At 42.6% G+C, this 23,520-nt stretch overlaps 1 protein-coding gene across 1 annotated transcript; it reads right to left on the bottom strand.

Annotated features, from left to right (window-relative positions):
• Positions 1–4,775: 4,775 nt before the first annotated feature.
• On the bottom strand, positions 4,776–21,594 carry LOC121008616 (sterol 26-hydroxylase, mitochondrial-like). The gene is made up of 9 exons (XM_040441275.1): positions 21,321–21,594; positions 11,622–11,812; positions 8,836–9,035; positions 7,866–8,063; positions 6,859–7,022; positions 6,408–6,571; positions 6,035–6,116; positions 5,739–5,939; positions 4,776–5,332 (listed from the first exon to the last, which is right to left on the bottom strand). Exons 1-9 carry the CDS (start codon positions 21,537–21,539, stop codon positions 5,216–5,218), a joined length of 1,536 nt encoding a protein of 511 aa, XP_040297209.1. The 5' UTR covers positions 21,540–21,594; the 3' UTR covers positions 4,776–5,215.
• Positions 21,595–23,520: the final 1,926 nt, after the last annotated feature.

The raw sequence follows: 23,520 nt of genomic DNA, 5'->3' as shown, positions 1-23,520 counted from the left end.
AATACAACCGCATGCATCCGTTCAGAACGGAACCGTCTGTATTATCTGTAACATAGCCAAGACGGATCCGTCTTGAACACCATTGAAAGGTCAATGAGGACGATCCGTTTTTCTATTGCGCCAGATTGTGTCAGTGAAACGGATCCGTCCACGTTGACTTACATTGTGTGCCAGGACGATCCGTTTGCCTCCGCATCGTCAGGTGGACACCAAAAAGCTGCAAGCAGCGTTTTGGTTTCCGCCTCCAGAGCGGAATGAAGGTGGAACGGAGGCAAACTGATGCATTCTGAGCGGATCATATCCATTCAGAATGCATTGGGGCAGAACTGATCCGTTTTGACCGCTGAGCCCTTGACGGATCTCACAAACGGAAAACCAAAACGCCAGTTGTGAAATAGCCTAATAAGCCTTTGTGCTTGGATTCCTCATCGTGTTCAGTGAAGGGAAACATTGATGCTCACAACCAGAGGCTGAAAACCTGTCCTGATCGTTAAAGGGGGGAACGACCCCTCACATGTGTCAGCTGGACATGGTTAGGACAAGGTCTAAAGTAGAATGTTCTGATTTACTGACAGCAAGCAGAGGATCTGGAGATGGTGAGGCATTTAAGCGCAAACACTATTACAAAGTGGCTGAATTTTTTGAAGGAAGGTTTAGCTTTATTTACATATTCTGGACATTTCCTTTAAGAAGGTGACTCTGTGTTACTTGGTTATATCCATCTTTAATGTTGTTTGCAGGGGGCTGTTGAGTGCAGTTCACCTTTTAATGGTCAGGGCTGCACGGCCTTCTAAAAATCTCATCCTACAAGTTGTATGAACATCGCAGGGGCAGCTACCTCTGTCCGTCCCTATTGCAGGCAACAACGAAGAAAATAATAATAGAACAATGCTGATAGATGTGGAAAATATCTTTATTGCGATTTCCATTTTAGTAAATAGCGAACTGCGCACAGGAGAGAAGAACGACCTCCTGTCTTTAGTGAGCGCGGACAGGTGACCGGAGAGAAGGTCAGGAAAGAAACGTTCTGTTCCAGAAGAAGGTATCGTCGTTGCCTCATAATGAGGTTTTATTTATAGACGTGAATTGTGACACAGTCCAATAAAATTCCATTTATTATTAACAGGATCTGAAGCTTCATTTACTATCATTACACGGCACGGTCACCCATATCGCTAAAACGTTATTACAGAAGAGCATAGAAGGCAGTATTATAGTAGTTGTATTCTTGTACATAGGAGCAGTATTATAGTAGTTATATTCGTGTACATAGGAGCAGTATTATAGTAGTTATTTTCTTGTATATAGAAGCAGTATTAGATTAGTTATATTCTAGTACATTGGAGCAGTTTTATAGTAGTTATATTCTTGTACATATGAGCTGTATTATAGTAGTTATATTCTTGTACATAGGAGGTAGTTTATAGTAGTTATATTCTTGTACATAGGAGCAGTATTTAGTAGTTATATTCTTGTACATAGGAGCTAGTTTATAGTAGTTATATTCTTGTCATAGGAGGTGTTTTATAGTAGTTATATTCTTGTGCATAGAGCAGTATTATAGTAGTTATATTCTTGTACATAGGAGCAGTATTATAGTAGTTATATTCTGGTACATAGGAGGCAGTATTATAGTAGTTATATTCTTGTACATAGGAGCAGTAGTATAGCAGTTTATATTCTTGTACATAGGAACAGTATTTTAGTAGTTATATTCTTGTACATAGGAGCAGTATTATAGTAGGTATATTCTTGTACATAGGAGCAGTATTATAGTAGTTATATTCTTGTACATAGGAGCAGTATTATAGTAGTTATATTCTTGTACATAGGAGGCAGTATTATAGTAGTTATATTCTTGTACATAGGAGGCAGTATTATAGTAGTTATATTCTTGTACATAGGAGCAGTATTATAGTAGTTATATTCTTGTACATAGGAGCAGTATTATAGTAGTTATATTCTTGTACATATAGAGGCAGTATTATAGTAGTTATATTCTTGTACATAGGGGCAGTATTATAGTAGTTATATTCTTGTACATAGGAGGCAGTATTATAGTAGTTATATTCTTGTACATAGGAGCAGTATTATAATAGTTATATTCTTGTACATAGGAGGCAGTATTATAGTAGTTATATTCATGTACATAAGAGCAGTATTATAGTAGTTATATTCTTGTACACAGGAGCAGTATTATAGTAGTTATATTCTTGTACACAGGAGCAGTATTATAGTAGTTATATTCTTGTACATAGGAGCAGTATTATAGTAGTTATATTCTTGTACATATAGAGGCAGTATTATAGTAGTTATATTCTTGTACATAGGAGCAGTATTATAGTAGTTATATTCTTGTACATAGGAGCAGTATTATAGTAGTTATATTCTTGTACATATAGAGGCAGTATTATAGTAGTTATATTCTTGTACATAGGGGCAGTATTATAGTAGTTATATTCTTGTACATAGGAGGCAGTATTATAGTAGTTATATTCTTGTACATAGGAGCAGTATTATAGTAGTTATATTCTTGTACATAGGAGCAGTATTATAGTAGTTATATTCTTGTACACAGGAGCAGTATTATAGTAGTTATATTCTTGTACACAGGAGCAGTATTATAGTAGTTATATTCTTGTACACAGGAGCAGTATTATAGTAGTTATATTCTTGTACATAGAGCAGTATTATAGTAGTTATATTCTTGTACACAGGAGCAGTATTATAGTAGTTATATTCTTGTACATAGGAGCAGTATTATAGTAGTTATATTCTTGTACATAGGAGCAGTATTATAGTAATTATATTCTTGTACATAGGAGCAGTATTATAGTAGTTATATTCTTGTACATAGGAGCAGTATTATAGTAGTTATATTCTTGTACATAAGAGCAGTATTATAGTAGTTATATTCTTGTACATAGGAGTAATGTTATAGTAGTTATGTTCTTGTACATAAGAGGTAGTATTATAGTAGTTGTACTTTAGTACATAGAAGGTAGTATTATAGTAGTTATGTTCTTGTACATAGGAGGTAGTAATATAGTAGTTCTAGTCTTGTATATAGTAGGCAGTATTATAGTAGTTATATACTTGTACATAGGAGCAGTATTATAGTAGTTATATTTTTGTACGTAGGAGGCAGTATTATAGTAGTTATGTTTTTGTACATAGCAGGTAGTATTAAAGTAGTTATATACTTGTACATAGGAGCAGTATTATAGTAGTTATATTTTTGTACGTAGGAGGCAGTATTATAGTAGTTATGTTTTTGTACGTAGCAGGTAGTATTAAAGTAGTTATATTCTTGTACATAGGAGCAGTATTATAGTAGTTATATTCTTGTACATAGCAGTATTATAATAGTTATATTCTTGTACATAGGAGGCAGTATTATAGTAGTTATATTCTTGTACATAGGAGCAGTATTATAGTAGTTATATTCTTGTACATAGGAGGCAGTATTATAGTAGTTATATTCTTGTAGATAGGAGGCAGTATTATAGTAGTTATATTCTTGTACATAGGGGTAGTATTATAGTAGTTATATTCTTGTACATAGGGGTAGTATTATAGTAGTTATATTCTTATACATAGGAGCAGTATTATAGTAGTTCTATTCTTGTACATAGGAGGCAGTATTATAGTAGTTATATTCTTGTACATGGGAGCAGTATTATAGTAGTTATATTCTTGTACATAGGAGGCAGTATTATAGTAGTTATATTCTTGTACATAGGAGCAGTATTATAGTAGTTATATTCATGTACATAGGAGCAGTGTTATAGTAGTTATGTTCTTGTACATAAGAGGTAGTATTATAGTAGTTATACTTTAGTACATAGAAGGTAGTATTATAGTAGTTATGTTCTTGTACATAGGAGGTAGTATTATAGTAGTTATACTTTAGTACATAGAAGGTAGTATTATAGTAGTTATGTTCTTGTACATAGGAGGTAGTATTATAGTAGTTATACTTTAGTACATAGAAGGTAGTATTATAGTAGTTATATTCTTGTACATAGGAGGTAGTAATATAGTAGTTCTAGTCTTGTACATAGTAGGCAGTATTATAGTAGTTATATACTTGTACATAGGAGCAGTATTATAGTAGTTATATTTTTGTACGTAGGAGCAGTATTATAGTAGTTATATTCTTGTACATAGGAGCAGTATTATAGTAGTTGTATTCTTGTACATAGGAGGCAGTATTATAGTAGTTGTATTCTTGTACATAGGAGCAGTATTATAGTAGTTGTATTCTTGTACATAGGAGGCAGTATTATAGTAGTTGTATTCTTGTACATAGGAGCAGTATTATAGTAGTTATATTCTTGTACATAGGAGCAGTATTATAGTAGTTATATTCTTGTACATAGGAGCAGTATTATAGTAGTTATATTCTTGTACATATGTGCAGTATTATAGTAGTTATATTCTTGTACATAGGAGGCAGTATTATAGTAGTTATATTCTTGTACATAGGAGGCAGTATTATAGTAGTTATATTATTGTACATAGGAGACAGTATTATAGTAGTTATATTCTTGTACATAGGAGCAGTATTATAGTAGTTATATTCTTGTACATAGGGGGCAGTATTATAGTAGTTATATTCTTGTACATAGGGGGCAGTATTATAGTAGTTATATTCTTGTACATAGGAGCAGTATTATAGTAGTTATATTCTTGTACATAGGAGCAGTATTATAGTAGTTGTATTCTTGTACATAGGAGCAGTATTATAGTACATAGGAAGAGGATAGGGGTTGTTATTTATTTTTTATTTTATTTATTAAAATCTTAAATTAAATAATCTCCTGTCCATACCTTAGGCCTTCAGTTGAAATCCACACATTTGTCATTATTTTTTTTTTTTTTGCTGTTCCCAAAATCAGGTGTACCATAATCATCATGTCATTTTCACATTTAGTTTTCTCAAACTCTGAGTGAAAGACCACATGCCATACATCTTAATTCACATTGTCTCCTTGAAGTATTTAAAATTGTGTTCTCGCCCTCCTGCCATTATTACTGCAGGGCCATACAGTCCAACTAACAACGAAAAAGAGCAGTTCCATTTTTTGTCGCACATGACACATGTTTCGATTATTACCTACAGACATCAAGCGCGTTATAAGCCTTAAATAGCAATCACCGTTTAATTATTTTTACGGGCACAGGCCCCTCCAGATGACCAGATTAATGCCTATTATTGGCGATCAATGAACTGCAAGTTGATTGGTTTGTTTGACACAAGGACAACGCGATTTTTGGCGCGAACTTCTCCCAGGTCAGGATCGGGCAGCACTCGGAACTTCTTTATTAACTATGGATTTAAATGGGAACAAAACCATCATGAATCTTTAATGAAATGTAATTGGAAATCCACATAAAATACAACATGTAGTCGATTATAATTATTAGAATTTGTAATGGTATTTATTTTATTAACATTGTTTTGCCCTAGACTTTTATTTTTTGGGATGGAAATAGTTTCTCCCACTCCCACCCCCCCCCCCCCCCCTCATTTTAAAGGGTTCGTTCCTTCTCAACATATATGGTATGTTCTCATTCACTGACAGCAATAAAAGATCTTGATATTGCTGGGGAATGTTGGATACATATAGTCTATTAGAAAGTTATAGAATTTTTCTTTTTACAATGATTAAGCCTTATTTACATAAAACCCCTTTTAAAATGTATTAAGCTACATTCTAATGGTAACTTCTCACCTGGGAGAGAGCCAAGTGCATCTCCAGCTCAGCTACCCGGCGCCCCAGACATCCTCTAATCCCAAAGCCAAAGGGTATAGAGCTAAAGGGGTGATGCTTTATCCCCTCGCTCCGCAGCCACCTCCGTGGGAGAAATCTGTCTGGGTCAGGAAAATTGTTCTCGTCTCTGGAGAGCACATAGTGACATAGGATGAATTGTGTCTGAAATAAAGAACATTTACATCTAGATTACTGGTGTAGATCCTAGGCATGATAGAGGTTTTTTTTTTTTTTTTTGCTATTTTTCAAAAACATACATTTTTGGGGAATATGTAGTCATCTAGAACTACTTCTTTCTCCACAGTAAGTCTGCCATTCTCGGGAACCACAGGATACAATCTGAAAATAAATGGAAAAAAAAATTACAGAAAATATTAACATTATTTGAGTCAGGTTTAAAGTCTGCTTTCTTTAAAAAAAATTAAATAAAATGGCTCCACAAATTGCCCATCATGAGTTGTGTTACAGCTCAGCTCCATTGAAGTGAATGCAACTGAGCTGCGATACCACACGCAACCTGTGGACAGGGGTGATGCTGTTTTTTTTTGGGGGGGGGGGGGGGGGAGTCACTTTTTTTCTAAACCTTGACCACCCCTATCAATTACAGAATTATTGAACCAGGATACTCACCGCAGGGTTTCCTTGACCACTGCTTTCAGCAGGGGCATTTTAGAAATATCGTCGGTGCTTGGAATATGATCGGGGATGACGCTGATCACCTCCTCGTACAGAGACTGCTGGATCTCAGGGTTCCTTGCCAGTTCATATAAGGCCCATGTCAGTGTATTAGAAGTCTGGAATAAAGGAGGAAATCAACACTTTTAGATGGAGTTAAGATCCTACTTTGAAGGGGGGGGGGGAGCACGGTTCCCGCAGGGCAGTTATGCGGGGCATAGCTATCACTGGGCTCATATGTCTAGCAGCTTTTAGATTTCTGCTCTCCAGAAGCACAGACGTAGTTTTACCTGGGCCCTGGTGCCTGAAGAGGGCCAAAAACTTCACCTGTTACAAACAGTTGCATTCGGGGCCAGGAGCTTAAAGTTATGCCTCTGACTACGACTACGATGGAAAGATTACAAACCGTGTCCACTCCAGCTTGCAGCATCTCTGGCATGACCCCATACACCGTCTTCACATCCAGATTTCCATTGGTAAGCAGGTACGTGAGATACGCTCCTCCCAGGTCATCACCGCGCTGCAGACGTCCTTCAATGTCCTTTATTTTCTTATTTATTAACTTTGTCCCTAAAAAAACATATAATAATATGTAGTACACATAATAAATAAAAAAATTGACGGGGGAGCCGTCATCACAATGGACTTGTCTGTTTTAGTAACTACTTGCATTCTCTATAAAGCTTATCGTTACAGTTCTATTATTCTCCTTAAAATGTATCAATAATTTAACTGGGTGTAACCATTCCCTTATTAAAGGAGTGTGTCTCTACACAGTTTGGCACCATCAGCATGGATTGGACAGTGTCAGGACACGCCCCCAACTGTTACCCCCTGCTCTGGGTGTTATCTTGAATTTGGCATTTAATGTTGTGTAATGCTATTTCATGCTATGTAATGTATACCCAGCATAGCAAGGTTTGGTTGGCATGGCCAGGGTTAATTAAACTGGCTCAGCCCCTGTAGGGGTTTAGAGGAGGGCTGGCCCCACCCCTAACTTAGGTCAGTTCCTAGTGAGAGTTGTTGGAGGAAGGAAGCAGAGACCTAGGCTAACATTACAGAGACTCACCGATCTCTGTGTGATTTACTGCAGGAACAAGAGAAAGAGGAGAACTCAGAATCAGCATGGTGAGGCATAGGAATCAGCAAGGTAACCTGCTACTACAGCCATTCAGACTTTGCTGCAGTGAGGGACACCATTAAGACTCCCATTGCAGTTGGACACGTTCTGGCCAGATGTGCCTTCAACACCCTGTATCCCGCAGTGGACACTAGGGATGAGCGAATTTTATATTTTGAAATTCGTTTTCGGTTCGGGTTGTGGTATAATGTGAATTGCGTTATGGATTCCGTTCCCTCCCCCCCCCCCCCCCCCCCCAAATCCTTTTTTTCTGGAGTCATGTGGTCACTTACCATAATTAAATATTACATCAGAGGCTTCCACGAATCGTCCCCAGTATGGCAGCCAGTCATGGATCCAGCTCGGCAGCCGCTCTAACACATTCTGACTTTCTAGCATGATGCTGATAGAATTTATGAATTTCTGCGTCTCCTCTGGAACCTCTGTTTTCAGGCACCCGAGACGAGTCTCGAATATCACAGTGCATATACCTAGACACAGACAAAGCATCAATGTAGAACTGACTCATCTGAATGAGATAAGTCAGTCTATAGTTTTTGGAATTTTTTTTAAGGGGTATTTCCCTTAGGTGCCACTTGATCGCCTCCTCCCACAGGACCATGCACAAGTGCGACCACCTCTCCATTAACGTAGATGGAGAATGCAGAAGATGAGAAATAGCGGAAGAGCGTCACCAAACCACCGTTCTCACTATAGGTGGGGTCTATAGAGTTAGAACCTATGGGATTTGCCAGAAATGTCTAAGGCTACTTTCACACTAGCGTTTTTGCTGGATCCGGCAGGGATCAGCAAAAAAGCTTCCGTTACTGATATTACAACCGTCTGCATCCGTTATGAACGGATCCGGTTGTATTATCTTTAACATAGCCAAGACGGATCCGTCATGAACTCCACTGAAAGTCAATGGGGGACGGATCAGTTTTCTATTGTGTCAAAGTTAAACAGATCCGTCCCCATTTACTTGCATTGTGGGTCATCACGGATCCGTTTCGCTCCGCATCCCAGGATGCTGCGGCTTGCTCTTCGGTATGAGAACGGAATGGAATGCATCATGGAGCATTTCGTTCTGTTCAGTTACGTTTTGTCTTAATTGACAATGAATGGGGACAAAACAGAACCTTTTTTTTTTTTCCGGTATTGAGACCCTATGACGGATCTCAATACCGGAAAATAGAAACGCTGGTGTGAAAGTAGCCTCACCTGAGAATACCCCTTTAATGAGGGGTGAGTCTCTGCACTTACTTTCGAAGGCAAATTTGTACATCAATTCCGCGACGTTTTCAACGGTGCGTCCTGATGGACTTTGTGCTTTCAGCTCCTGGATCTTGTTGAACAGATCAGGGATGATCTCGTTCAGGGAGCCCGCATAGTGCGCCGCCTCGGTGGGTTTCAGCATCTTCTGGTTGAGTGCTGAGCGCAATATCTGCCACTGATGCCCCTCTCTATAGAGATGAACCAACAGGGAATTAAAGGGTGGCGGCAGTAAAAGTAATGCTCACACCATAAGGCCTCAAGCACACGACCGGATTTTGCAGTCCGCAAAACGCTGATCCACGAAATACAAATGACGTCCATGTTGCATCTGTATGTCGTCATTCGTGTGCTTTTCGCGTTTGTATGTCCGTTCCGCAAAAGTTAGAACATGTCCTGTTCTTGGCTGCAAAATGGGAGTCACAGACCCACTGAATTCAATGGGGTCTGCAAAAAAAAAAACGGATGCAGCAAGGACGTCATACGGATGTCATCCGCATTTTGCAGATCAACGTTTTGCAGATGAAAAAATACACACGATCGCGTGCATGAGGCGTAAACGGGTGATTTGTAGAAGGTACATTAAGTAGATATGTCCCCAGGGCAAATCCCAAAATACTTCCAAATACCCACCTTTCCAGGACAAGAAGGGCTTGTCTTCTGGACTTTAGGGCTCCCAGGCCTTCTCTACTGGTAGGGTTGCCACCCGGCCGGTATTTTAGTGGCCCTGCTGGTGCCGGTAATTTTTTTCTACAGGCAATATTAATTGCCGGTATTTTCCTGTGACTGGAGGACGAGACGTCATCACAGCAGGTCCTGTCCCGAGCCTCCAGTCAGCAGCGCCAGCAAATGGAGGAGGTGTTTTTTTTTTTGGCAGAAGCAGGAAGGGGGCACTAATGGGAGGCGTTATTCTTTAGGGGGGGCACTATCAGGGGCGTTATTCCTCCTGGGGGGCACTAAAGGGGGCATTATTCTTTCTGGGGGCACTAATGGGGGAATTATTCTTACTGGAGGGCACTAATGGGGGCATTATTCTTACTGGGGGCACTAATGGGGGCATTATTCTTACTGGAGGGCACTAATGGGGGCATTATTAATGGGGGCATTAATGGGAGGCGTTATTCTTTAGGGGGGGCACTATCAGGGGCGTTATTCCTCCTGGGGGGCACTAAAGGGGGCATTATTCTTTCTGGGGGCACTAATGGGGGAATTATTCTTACTGGAGGGCACTAATGGGGGCATTATTCTTACTGGGATGCACTAATGGGGACATTATTCTTACTTTGGGGCACTAATGGGGCAATTACTCTTACTTTGGGGCACTAATGGGGGCATTAATTCTGGGATGCACTAATAAGGGCATTATTCTTACTGGGGGGCACTAATGGGGCCATTACTCTTACTTTGGGTCACTAATGGGGGCATTAATTCTGGGATGCACTAATGGGGGCATTAATATTACTGGGGAGCACTAATGGGGGCAATTTTAATGCTGGGGGGCACTAATGGGGGCATTATTAAAATTATTAGGGTCCATTCACACGTCCATATGTGTTTTGCAGATCCACAAAACACGGACATCGGCAGTGTGCATTTCGCATTTTGTGGACCGCACATTGCCGGCACTCTTATAGAAAATGCCTTTGCGGACAAGAACAGGACATGTTCTATTTTTTGGGGGAACGGAAGTGCGGATCTGGAAGTGCGGATGCGGACAGCACATTCCGGCCCCAATGAAAATCAATGGGTCCGCACCTGTTCCGCAAAATTGCGAAACGGATGCGGACCCATTTTGCGGACGTGTGAATGGACCCTTAGGAGCCACAGTATGGCAGCGACTTAACCCATGTTAAGCCATGCCCCCACAACCACACCCCCTTTGGGGTGTAGCTTAACTTGGCCGATATTTTTTGTGGCAACCCTATCTACTGCCCATGTAATAGTTGCAAAAAATGTTACTCACCTGTGCAAGCATAATCCCCTACCGCTCTACTGCTATACAGTGGCCAGAACCGGAAGAACAAGGTCCGGTCCACCCTGCAGTGTCCATGCCGGGGTACTGCAGTACGCCAGCGCCATAAACTACACAGTGTAGAGCAGGGGTAGGTAACCTCCGGCACTCCAGCAGTTGTGAAACTACAACTCCAAACATGCATACTTGCTCTGCTCTTCTAAGAACTCTCATAGAACTGGATGGAGCATGCTGGGAATTGTAGTTTCCCAACGGCTGGAGTGCGGAAGATTGCTGATCCCTGGTGTAGAGTTTCCAGTGCCGGTGGCTTCCCAGACAGCTGATCGATGGGAACGTTGGGTGTCAGACCCCTACCAGTCTGATATGGACGTCCTAGCTATCAATATCTAGGTCTGGGCATGCCCCTTTAAGGAGAAGCTCCATCGATTGCGCAGTCATTTGGTGAACAATCTATTGTACAACTATCGCCTTCTTTCCAGGCGATGAGTGATCATCCATTGTTAAAATTTCTTAAGTTTGCTCCTTGCTGGTATCCAGAGCTTTACGCCTTTAATTTCCCTATATCTTAACCCCTGTGATCAGTGGACAGCCGCTCCCTCAATAGCAGAGGCGGGGCTATAAGCCGGGGGTGGGGTTATGTTAATAAGTCCGTCAGAATGTGAGCCTGCCGGGCTGTCCTTCTTCTATGTCAAATATGACTTAGTGAACCTGAAGGTGGCCTTGAAGCCCCCCACCCTATCTCAGAGGTAGGGGTGTAGTCCACATCCAGCACCCCAAGGACCCCTCAGCCGGCCTTCATACTCACTCAGTAAGTGGTCCATAGGAATGTCCCCTGAGGTCCCGGTGCTCCCTCCACAGATTCATGTCCGCCCGCGTTGGATACTTTCCTTCCTGTTGGAGGAGGGACTCCAGGAGGCGCGGGCAGGCTATACTGACCAGGCGGTGGTTTCCCACATTGGCTGCCCACATGGGTCCATACTTCTTTTTTTGTTTTAGCTTAAAAAAAAGTGAAAAACATCAGGAGTCACATATTAGGTGCTAAAGAAATGTGACTAATTACCCGCAAAAAAATAATAATCCCTGACACATGATAGAAAAGAGGGGCACTGCGATATAATAGTCACATCCTAGGCGGTATAGATTGTCCCCTCCCTCTCCCATGAGTCTGGCCACTCCTCCTACTATGGATGGCCGCAGCAGATATAGAGAAACATACACTGCGTGCAGAATTATTAGGCAAATGAGTATTTTGACCACATCATCCTCTTTATGCATGTTGTCTTACTCCAAGCTGTATAGGCTCGAAAGCCTACTACCAATTAAGCATATTAGGTGATGTGCATCTCTGTAATGAGAAGGGGTGTGGTCTAATGACAGCAACACCCTATATTAGGTGTGCATAATTATTAGGCAACTTCCTTTCCTTTGGCAAAATGGGTCAAAAGAAGGACTTGACAGGCTCAGAAAAGTCAAAAATAGTGAGATATCTTGCAGAGGGATGCAGCACTCTTAAAATTGCAAAGCTTCTGAAGCGTGATCATCGAACAATCAAGCGTTTCATTCAAAATAGTCAACAGGTTCGCAAGAAGCGTGTGGAAAAACCAAGGCGCAAAATAACTGCCCATGAACTGAGAAAAGTCAAGCGTGCAGCTGCCACTGGAGTGCCCAAAAGCACAAGGTGTGCAATACTCAGAGACATGGCCAAGGTAAGAAAGGCTGAAAGACGACCACCACTGAACAAGACACACAAGCTGAAACGTCAAGACTGGGCCAAGAAATATCTCAAGACTGATTTTTCTAAGGTTTTATGGACTGATGAAATGAGAGTGAGTCTTGATGGGCCAGATGGATGGGCCCGTGGCTGGATTGGTAAAGGGCAGAGAGCTCCAGTCCGACTCAGACGCCAGCAAGGTGGAGGTGGAGTACTGGTTTGGGCTGGTATCATCAAAGATGAGCTTGTGGGGCCTTTTCGGGTTGAGGATGGAGTCAAGCTCAACTCCCAGTCCTACTGCCAGTTTCTGGAAGACACCTTCTTCAAGCAGTGGTACAGGAAGAAGTCTGCATCCTTCAAGAAAAACATAATTTTCATGCAGGACAATGCTCCATCACACGCGTCCAAGTACTCCACAGCGTGGCTGGCAAGAAAGGGTATAAAAGAAGAAAATCTAATGACATGGCCTCCTTGTTCACCTGATCTGAACCCCATTGAGAACCTGTGGCCCATCATCAAATGTGATATTTACAAGGAGGGAAAACAGTACACCTCTCTGAACAGTGTCTGGGAGGCTGTGGTTGCTGCTGCACGCAATGTTGATGGTGAACAGATCAAAACACTGACAGAATCCATGGATGGCAGGCTTTTGAGTGTCCTTGCAAAGAAAGGTGGCTATATTGGTCACTGATTTGTTTTTGTTTTGTTTTTGAATGTCAGAAATGTATATTTGTGAATGTTGAGATGTTATATTGGTTTCACTGGTAAAAATAAATAATTGAAATGGGTATATATTTGTTTTTTGTAAAGTTGCCTAATAATTATGCACAGTAATAGTCACCTGCACACACAGATATCCCCCTAAAATAGCTAAAACTAAAAACAAACTAAAAACTACTTCCAAAAATATTCAGCTTTGATATTAATGAGTTTTTTGGGTTCATTGAGAACATGGTTGTTGTTCAATAATAAAATTAATCCTCAAAAATACAACTTGCCTAATAATTCTGCACTCCCTGTAGAAACATAGAATGTGTCGGCAGATAAGAACCATTTGGTCCATCTAGTCTGCCCAATATATCTGAATCCTATGAATAGTCCCTAGAGAGATTGGCCACACCATGCAACACTGCTGTATGGAGTACCGTTAACCCCCACTGCTTTATGCAGCACGCCAGACCTGCAGGGTATAGCGAAGTGAGGTCACAGTTATGGGCAATCGAGGGTTACTCACTATTTGAAGAGAACCCTGGGCAGGCCTGCGGCAGTGAAGAAGAGGTAGACACGAGTTCCTCTGGCGCACACTCTGTATGTAGAGACCTGGCCTGATGGTGGATGAGGTGCCCTGGATGTTGCAGGTGTTTAGAGTGCCTGAAGCAAGGTCCCTTTTAGGATTCGTGACGCCAGTGCCTGTAACGGTGGCACACCGGTTTCCAGTAGCAATAAGTGAGGTACACAGGTGGTATAGTGAACCAAACGTTGCTTTACTTAAAACAGTCCAACTTTGTACAACAAGATGGTAATGCAGTCCCTTATATCATATGCTTCACAAGCAGGCTTATTTCAAATACTGGCAGGTATAATTCTGTGCAAGATACTCAGAGGGTAATCATCAACACACTCAGAAATCAGGTTGTACCTTTCCTCAGAAATAGTGTACGCTGTTCTTTAGAACTCCTGTCTGGTTTCTATCCCAAGGCCCGGATGCCTAATTGCTGGCTTTAATCCTTGGTAAATATATCTTCCTCCCGTATTGACTCTTGCTCTTACTTTACAGTTCCTCTGCCCATCAGCTTACTTATCTGAGCTGGTGACACTGTCTCTGCTTGACTTAAGGGTAACTGCAGGTTTCTCCCAGGAGGTCCTGTCCTTCTACTGGGGTGTCTTCTGAGATAACTGAGGCTCACTTGAACTACAGGTAGGCTAGGGTTCTTCACTAGCCTCCTGGTCATAGCTAGCAGCCAGGGCTATCAAGCTGCATGTCAGGAGGAGGCCCTCAGCGTATCTCTGGCTGGTGCCTTCTGACTTCTGTCTCCACAGACTCCTGACTATGACCTAACTCCTCCCTGTCTGGGCCTGGACATTTATACTAGGGGCTCCCTATCTCCCTCTAGCGTCTAGGATGCCAAACTACACCCTAATAGGCCTGCTATGCATAACACAGGGGAAACATTGCATGTAAAACATATAGGAAAAATACATTAAATGCATAGTTAAATATAATATTACTGTCCCTTGTGAGCAGAAGTAACACGCAAACCAATTGACCCTTGTGTAGTGCCCACGCCTACCTAATGGGACACTACATACCCCCACGCTATGACGTTGCCCGTCCTCGGTGCAACATGAAGGGGCCCTGCCCAGCTGGATACTGCACCTGGAAAAGAGAAAATAGGCAAAGCAGGAAAAATACATCTACATTTGCAAAATACATTATATGTATACATCAGGCAGTTCCACTGGCTTAGGAGCAAGTTCGGTGAAAAGCGGCGTCGTTCTCTTCTCTCAGGATAATGTAAGGGAACAGGGGCGCTGACCTGGTGAAGCGTAACAGTGATACCAGGATAGTCCATATAATATTTTAAATGTAAATTGTCCATAATAGAACAGTAGAAAAAGGAAAAACAATTAAAAAGTTCTTGGAGGCTCAAAGAATCACATGAGTCCGTACCCAGGCTCTTTTCTTAATTAATAGCAAGTGATAAGTATAGCCCCCTACCAAGCGAGGCCAGAAGTATAAGATCACAGAGGCTCGCATACAGTGGAGTCCATCTCTGGGCACATTTCTTTTAAATAGCAATATCTCAGAGGCTCATGTGCATTTGAGTCTATCTCCGGGCACGTTTCCTTAGACTTAGGTTGCACAATAAAATGACAGCACATAAAAATAGCCCACATTATTCAAATGGCATTTATAAAAATAAGTGCTGCAATACCCTTAATCAACCTGAAAAGGGGGTTAAAAAGGGTTAAAGGTGCAACATAAAAATAGGCACAACTTGGTGTGATGTGTAGAAGCAGGCAGGAGCTCCTGTAAACAAGATGGCTTTGCTGCAATTGGTATTTCAGTGGGCGACCACTACCACCGAGCCGTGGGTAACTGGCAGTAGCAACAAAGGACTCCTGTCCTGGAAGGGTTAAATTCTCAGCAATGAGGTCCCTTGATGAAAGCAAATCAAATAAATCAATGGCCTAGCAGGCCAATTCACAGGGGCATGTCATATTCACTTTGCATCTCAGTGGTGCTCCCTGGCTCTGCTTGCAGATGAGGCCTGTAATAAGCATCAACAGGCGGATGTGCCCACAACACAGTATTGGGGGGCAGCTGCAGCATAAAGGGACCCCTAATAGGTATTGGCCCCATAGGCCTAGGGGTGATTACAGTTGCTGACCGTACGCGGTAACTCCTGGCGTAGGTAAGTCTCACCGGTGCCGCAACAGCAGCAGCATTTACAATTGTTGGTCGACTGGCAGGGATAGGCACCCTTACCTCTGGCTCAGGGGCATCTGAGTCCTTTGGTGAATCCTCTTTGTCCGGTGGCGTAGGTGCCGCTCGGGATGCAGCAAGTTGGCGCAGGCCATGCAGGTGGACTTCCAATCTGGCAATCTGGTCCTTCAGTCTCTCGGGCGCTGCGTCGCTACAGGGATCCGTCACAGTTGCAGCAGGCTCAGATACGGGATCCGAACTCTCTGGTACGATCGCCGCATGTTCCGGCGCCGGATCCGAACTTCTTCCTTTTCGCAAGGCATCAAGGGCTTCCTGGAACTTGTTTGCAGGTAAGGTCATTCCGTCAGGAAAATCTTCATTCTTCAGCATGCTCGATCCTTCTCTGGAGAGCGAAAGGGCGGCACCAATAATTGTAGTCAGATCCTCCCATTGCTCTGGGAGGCCGCCCCCCAGGCACTCCAGTATGGGGGAGGCGGAGTCCATTTCTGCAGACATGCAAATGTCCAGACAGGGCGGTGGCGCCGACATATAGCCTTTCCCTCACTTTTTAGCACAAAGGCGCCAATTTTTACCGCCAATGTAGTATGAAGATGACGCAGCAAATAAATCCAGTCAGGTTAAGCGGCCATCTTGAGAAAAACGCTGTCTATTCACTGACAGCAAGCGGTGGCTTAAATAAGCAGCAAACAGTCCAGAAAATATTATCTTCACACCGCAAATTATTACAGTTCTTTGGCCCAGCGATTTTTAATAAGGCAATTAGGGCTTGGTCACTTTAAGGCAATAACAGCACACAGTTCTTAAATCCGCAATGGCGCAGGAATGTTCAGAATCCTGTTCGTGACGCCAATTTATGCAGCACGCCAGACCTGCAGGGTATAGCGAAGTGAGGTCACAGTTATGGGCAATCGAGGGTTACTCACTATTTAAAGAGAACCCTGGGCAGGCATGCGGCAGTGAAGGAGAGGTAGACACGAGTTCCTCTGGGGCACACTCTATATGTAGAGACCTGGCCTGATGTTATGTGAGGTGCCCTGGATGTTGCAGGTGTTTAGAGTGCCTGAAGCAAGGTCCCTTTTAGGATTCGTGACGCCAGTGCCTGTAATGGTGGCACACCGGTTTGCAGTAGCAATAAGTGAGGTACACAGGTGGTATAGTGAACCAAACGTTGCTTTACTTAAAACAGTCCAACTTTGTACAACAAGATGGTAATGCAGTCCCTTATATCAAGTGCTTCACAAGCAGGCTTAGTTCAAATACTGGCAGGTATAATTCTGTGCAAGATACTCAGAGGGTAATCATCAACACACTCAGAAATCAGGTTGTACCTTTCCTCAGAAATAGTGTACGCTGTTCTTTAGAACTCCTGTCTGGTTTCTATCCCAAGGCCCGGATGCCTAAATGCTGGCTTAAATCCTTGGTAAATATATCTTCCTCCCGTATTGACTCTTGCTCTTACTTCATAGTTCCTCTGCCCATCAGCTTACTTATCTGAGCTGGTGACACTGTCTCTGCTTGGCTTGAGGGTAACTGCAGGTTTCTCCCAGGAGGTCCTGTCCTACTACTGGGGTATCTTCTGAGCTAACTGAGGCTCACTTGAACTACAGGTAGTCCAGGGTTCTTCACTAGCCTCCTGGTCATAGCTAGCAGCCAGGGCTATCAAGCTGCATGTCAGGAGGAGGCCCTCAGCATATCTCTGGCTGGTGCCTTCTGACTTCTGTCTCCACAGACTCCTGACTATGACCTAACTCCACACAAGTAATGCCGCTAAGCTCCACCCCATTACACCACTAAGCTCCCCCCCATTACACCACTAAGCTCCTCCCCGCCACATCACTTAAAGGGATTCTGTCACCTCGTTTTAGCCTATAGAGCTGCGGACATGCACGCTAGCATGTCCGCAATATACCTGTCCCATAGCGCTGTGTGCTTTTATTGTGTTTAAAAAATGATTTTATAGATATGTAAATGATCCTGGAAAGGAGCCCAGGGGGCTGTACTAACTGTTCTGGAGCCCAGCCACGCCCCCCTGTGAAGGAGCCCAGCACCGCCTGCGTCCTCCGAATTTCCTCGTTGCTCACAGTTAGATCACCGTAATCTCGTGATGCGCGAGCTCGCGCCTGCGCAGTGCCGGCATAGTGTTCCTTCCCTGTGCTGGCATCAGCCTCAGGGAAGGAACTGCGCATGTGTGAGCTAACTGTGAGCAAGGAGGAGATTCGGAGGACGCAGGCGGTGCTGGGCTCCTTCACAGGGGGCCGTGGCTGGGCACCAAGAAGGTTAGTACAGCCCCTTGGGCTCCTTACCAGGCTAATTTACATATCAATAAAATCTTTTTTTAAACACAATAAAAGCACACAGCGCTATGGGACAGGTATATTGCGGACATGCTAGCGGCGATCTAGCCATGCATGTCCGCAGCTCTATAGGCTAAAACGAGGTGACAGAATCCCTTTACCTCCACTCAAGTAAGAATGCTACGCTCCACCCGATTACACCACTAAGCACTATCTCACCACATCAGTTAATTCCACCCCAGTAATGCCGCTAAGCTCTACCCCATTACACATCTAAGCTCCGCCCCACCACATCACTTAACTCCACCCCAATAACACCGCTAAGCTCCACCCCTGGCGGTCTTCTAAGCCCCTCTCTTAGCAGTGCAGCCTGGATACTTCTGTTACCTCTTTACAGCTAGATAAGGCCCCACTCCCCCCTGGGTCCCTGCAAAGCTAAACTAGCTGCGCAGGCAGAATGTCCGCCCTTTTAGTCATTTTATTCAGTCATACACTTTTGCCCAGTAGGGGGCCCAATGATCTCTGGGGCCCCAAGCGAGATTAGGAAACAGCCAATTGAGTTTGTGTCATAAGCACCCCACCCCCCAAGCCAGGGGTAAAAGTGCAGAAAAAAATCTCCAGAAATAAGCCCAAATAATGACCCAATAGGTTAGGTTTTTTTCTGGAGTTTTTGAGGGCTTTTGCAGGTTTTGGTGCATTTTTCTTTACTAGAGATTTTTTCCCCCAGCATTTTTCAGCCACATAATGCCACCTCCAGATGTGACATAGAAGTCTATGGAAAATGTAAAACACAGGACAAACAGGTGTTTTTGTAGTCTTTTTGTATCCCTGAGGTATGCTTTTGGGTGAATGCTATTTTTTCTCCCATGGAGTTTTTGTATTTTTGTTTTTTTACCAATTTTGCCTTTTAAAACACTGGAGGACATTTGTCAAAACAGGTGCTAAGGTAAACTGGCTCAGTTGCCCATAGCAACCAATCAGATCGATCCTTTTATTTTCCAAAGCAGCTCTGAAAAATGAAAGGTGAAGTCTGATTGGTTCAGCCAGTTCTGCGTCTGGTGTTTTTGTCAGCCATTTTTCCATAGATTTCTCTACAGAAAAAAAGCCCCTGAAGAAACATAACGCACAAAAAAAAACTATCACAAACTATGGGTCAGATTTATTAAAACTGTCTTTGTTGCCCCTAGCAACCAATCACAGCATAGCTTTCATTTCTTCAACTACTGTGGTGAAATGAGAGCTGCACTGTGATTGGCTGCTATGGGAAACAAGGGTAAGTTTTAAAAATTTTTATTAGGAGTGTGAAGGAGGCCAAAAAGGCAATTCCAAAGGTGATGTGTTCGGCAAAACACCTGCCTCAAATGACCGCCCCTTGTCAATCTTTTTAGTTTATTTTGCACATATAATGGGGGAGATTTATCAAAACTGGTAGTAAAGAAGGAAAATTGTGTTAGTTGCCCATAGCAACCAAAGTCCACTTTTCATTTTTGAGAGCTCCTTTGGCTCAGTCTGGGCTACTGAGCCAGTATTCCTCAGCGTGGCGTTTACTGGCGTTTTTTTGCCCCCCTGTGATGTCACTTCCTCTGTAGAGTACAAAAAAAAAAAAAAACGCCACATATGCACACAGGCATCTGTTCAAGTGGGGCAAAAAGACGCCCCCAGAAGATGGGCAGACTTCCCGGACTCCCGGAATAGCTAGTAAATCTCCCGTAGGGCCACTTTGTCTCCACGACTATAGGTGGTGCTGCATGAGCCTGGTCACACTCACTCCAAGAGGTCGCCCCAGGGCAGGACGTGACACCATCTTATCCCCGGATGCCCTTGTCACCCATGTACATCAATAAATACCGTACTTGTGTGCACAGAGGTTGCTGGCGTTCCGCCATGTAATGCTGATATGTATGAATGACAGGGAAGGGGGACAATTGTGAAATACAAACCCATTCTCTAGATAAAGTGCTTTTCAGATCATGTGTGGGGGGATTGTCATCCAGCTTTCCCAGGAACGGAAGAAACAAACATTTCACAACAGAGGACGACTGAAGGACTCATTTACAGATGGAGCAAAAGCTGGAGCTAAGATTAAATGACACACAACTATTAGGCTAGGGCTACACGACGACATTTGTAGTGCGACAAAATTAAGTGGTAAAAAAAAGTTTTAAAAAATCACATTTATGCAATAAGAATATCCCATAAAAAATTACGCTTTTTTCCATTGAAAATACGCTTTTCAATGAAAAAAATTGACAAAAAAAACCTCCCCCATATGTTTGGTATTGCCGCATCCGTAACGACTACATAAATATCATGTAAATTATCCCCTATGGTGAACTCCATAAAAAATACAGAATTGCTAATTTATTCTTAGTTGCCACCGAAAAAACTTAATAACAAGCGATCAAAAAGCGCCCTTCACTCCAAAATGATACCAATAAAAAATACAAGTCGTCCCGCAAAACTGAAACCCTCACACAACTCCATAGAAAGAAAAAGAAAAAAGTTATGGGTCTTGGGAAGCGGCAATGCTAAAACATTTTTATCTTTTAAAAAGAAGGGGTTTTATTGCAAAAAAGTAGTAAAACTGAAAAAAAAAACTATATGTATTTGGTATCACTGTAATCATAATGACCAAGAGAATAAAGATATTATGTTATTTATAACGAAAAATGAACGCCATAAAATTTATAACGTAAAAACGCAGTGGCAGTATTGCTGTTTTTCCCCATCTCCCTCCCAGAAAGAGTTAATAAAAGTTAATCAGAAAGTTATGTGTACCCCAAAATGGTGCCATTTAAAACTACAACTTGTCCCACAAAAAAAAAGCCCTCATACTGCTATATAGACGGAAAAATAAAAAAGTTATAGCTCTTGGAATGCGACGATGAAAAAAGGAAGAAAAATGCTTGGTCAATAAAGCCCAAAACAGGCCGGTCACTATAGGGTTAATCTCAGACCGCTTCCTCAATCTCTCCCGCTTTGTCATATCTGTCTCTATGGAGCTGAATGTTAAAGAGTCTGCAATAATTGCTTTTTATAGTACTCTCTTACCTCCAGTTCATGAATGTAGAAGAGATACCCCCTCAGAAAGATCCAGTAGAGGGACTCCGCTTGGCTGGGCCCGGGTAGGTCGTCGATAGTTCTGAGTCTTCCCCTATGGTCAGTCTGCACTCGTGTGACCTCCAGAGAAGCCTTATACCTGGCAGCAGGCAGTCTGTGTGAGTTTTGCAGTAGGCAGCGGGCGCCCCTGCCAAGCAAGGCTGCTATCATCTTGCAGGACTGAATGTTTTCTGAACTCCAGCACCTAATAGTGAATAATGTGCCAACCCAGAGTCCAACCCACGGAAGGCATTGCTTTGGGAAATGCTGTGTTACTCACCCTGTAGGAATTTTCCCTTTCCTGTAAGGCCTCTTGCACATGAACGTTGTGTGCCCGTGGCCGTATTGCGGCTCGCATACCGCCGGTCCGCAATACACGGGCACCAACCCGTGTGCAATCCGCATCACTGATGCGGACCCATTCACTTGAATACTGTGTGCCCGTACAGTAGTTTACGACCACATATGGGGTGTTTCTGTAAACTACAGAATCAGGGCCATAAATATAGACTTTTGTTTGTCTGTTAACCCTTGCTTTGTAACTGGAAAAAATGGATTCAAATGGAAAATCTGCCAAAAAAGTGAAATTTTGAAATTTTATCTCTATTTTCCATTAATTCTTGTGGAACACCTAAAGGGTTAACAAAGTTTGTAAAATCAGTTTTGAATACCTTGAGGGGTGTAGTTTGTAAAATGGGGTCATTTTTGGGTGGTTTCTATTATGTAAGCCTCACAAAGTGACTTCAGACCTGAACTTGTCCAGAAAAAGTGGGTTTTAGAAATTTTCGGAAAAATTTCAAGATTTGCTTCTAAACTTCTAACGTCCCCAAAAAATAAAATGGAGGTATTACTATCTATTATAAAAGTAGAGAAATTTAAATTTGGAAATTTGCTAATTTTACCAAATTTTTTGAAAATTTGGCATTTAAAAAATAAATAAATACATTTTTTGACTAAATTTTACATATTCGGTATTGTCGCGTCCGTAACAACCTGCTCTATAAAAATACCACATGATCTAACCTGTCAGATGAATGTTGTAAATAACAAAAAATAACAACAGTGCCAAAACGGCTATTTCTTGTTACCTTGCCTCACAAAAGTGTAATATAGAGCAACCAAAAATCATATGTACCCTAAAAAAGAACCAACAAAACTGCCACCTTATCCCGTAGTTTCCAAAATGGGGTCACTTTTTTGGAGTTTTGGGGTGCATGAGGGGGGCTTCAAATGGGACATGGTGACATGGTGTCAAAAAAACAGTCCAGCAAAATCTGCCTTCCAAAAACCGTACGGCGTTCTTTTCATTCTGCGCAATGCCATGTGCCCGTACAGCAGTTTATGACCACATATGGGGTGTAAACGACAGAATCAGGGTCATAAATATCAAGTTTTGTTTGGCTGTTAACCCTTGCTTTGAGTTAGAGTTTTAGCATTGGGCAAACTCGGCATTGGTACAAAGTGAGCCATCTTACTGAAGTGGTCTACCACCACCAAAATCACTGTTTTCCCAGAGGAACTCGGTAAATCAGTGATGAAGTCCATGAACAAATGCATCCAAGGATGAGACGGGATGGACTAAGGAAGAAGAGATCCTGAAGGCCGAGTGTGAGCCACCTTAGCACGTGCACAGGTCTCACAAGCTTCTACATAGTCCTTAACACATTTACGCAACCCAGGCCACCAGAATCTCCGGGAAATAAGATCTAATGTGGATCTACCCCAAGGGTGTCCCGCAAGGACACTATCATGATGTTCCTTAAACACCTTGTGTCGAAGTTCAGAAGGAACAAACAACTTCCCTGAAGGACAGGAATCAGGGGCCTCACCTTGAGCCCAGTTCGGGATAAAGAGCGGATAAAACCACCCCATCAGCCAAAATCGGAGCGGGATCCTCCGAATCCCCCCCCCCCTCAGGAAAGCTACGTGACAAAGCATCCGCTTTGAAGTTTTTGACCCCAGGGCGATAGGTGACCACAAAATTAAATCTGGTAAAAAACAATGACCACCTGGCCTGCCTACGGTTCAGACGCTTTGCTGATTGCAGGTAAGCCAGATTCTTATGGTCAGTTATTACCGTAATCGGATGAATCGCTTCTTCTAGCCAATGACGCCATTCCTCAAAGGCCAATTTAATGGCCAGCAACTCTCT

Source organism: Bufo bufo, chromosome 7, assembly GCF_905171765.1.
Source record: "Bufo bufo chromosome 7, aBufBuf1.1, whole genome shotgun sequence".
Taxonomy (NCBI): domain Eukaryota; kingdom Metazoa; phylum Chordata; class Amphibia; order Anura; family Bufonidae; genus Bufo; species Bufo bufo.
This window is presented reverse-complemented; position numbering and strand designations above follow the sequence as displayed.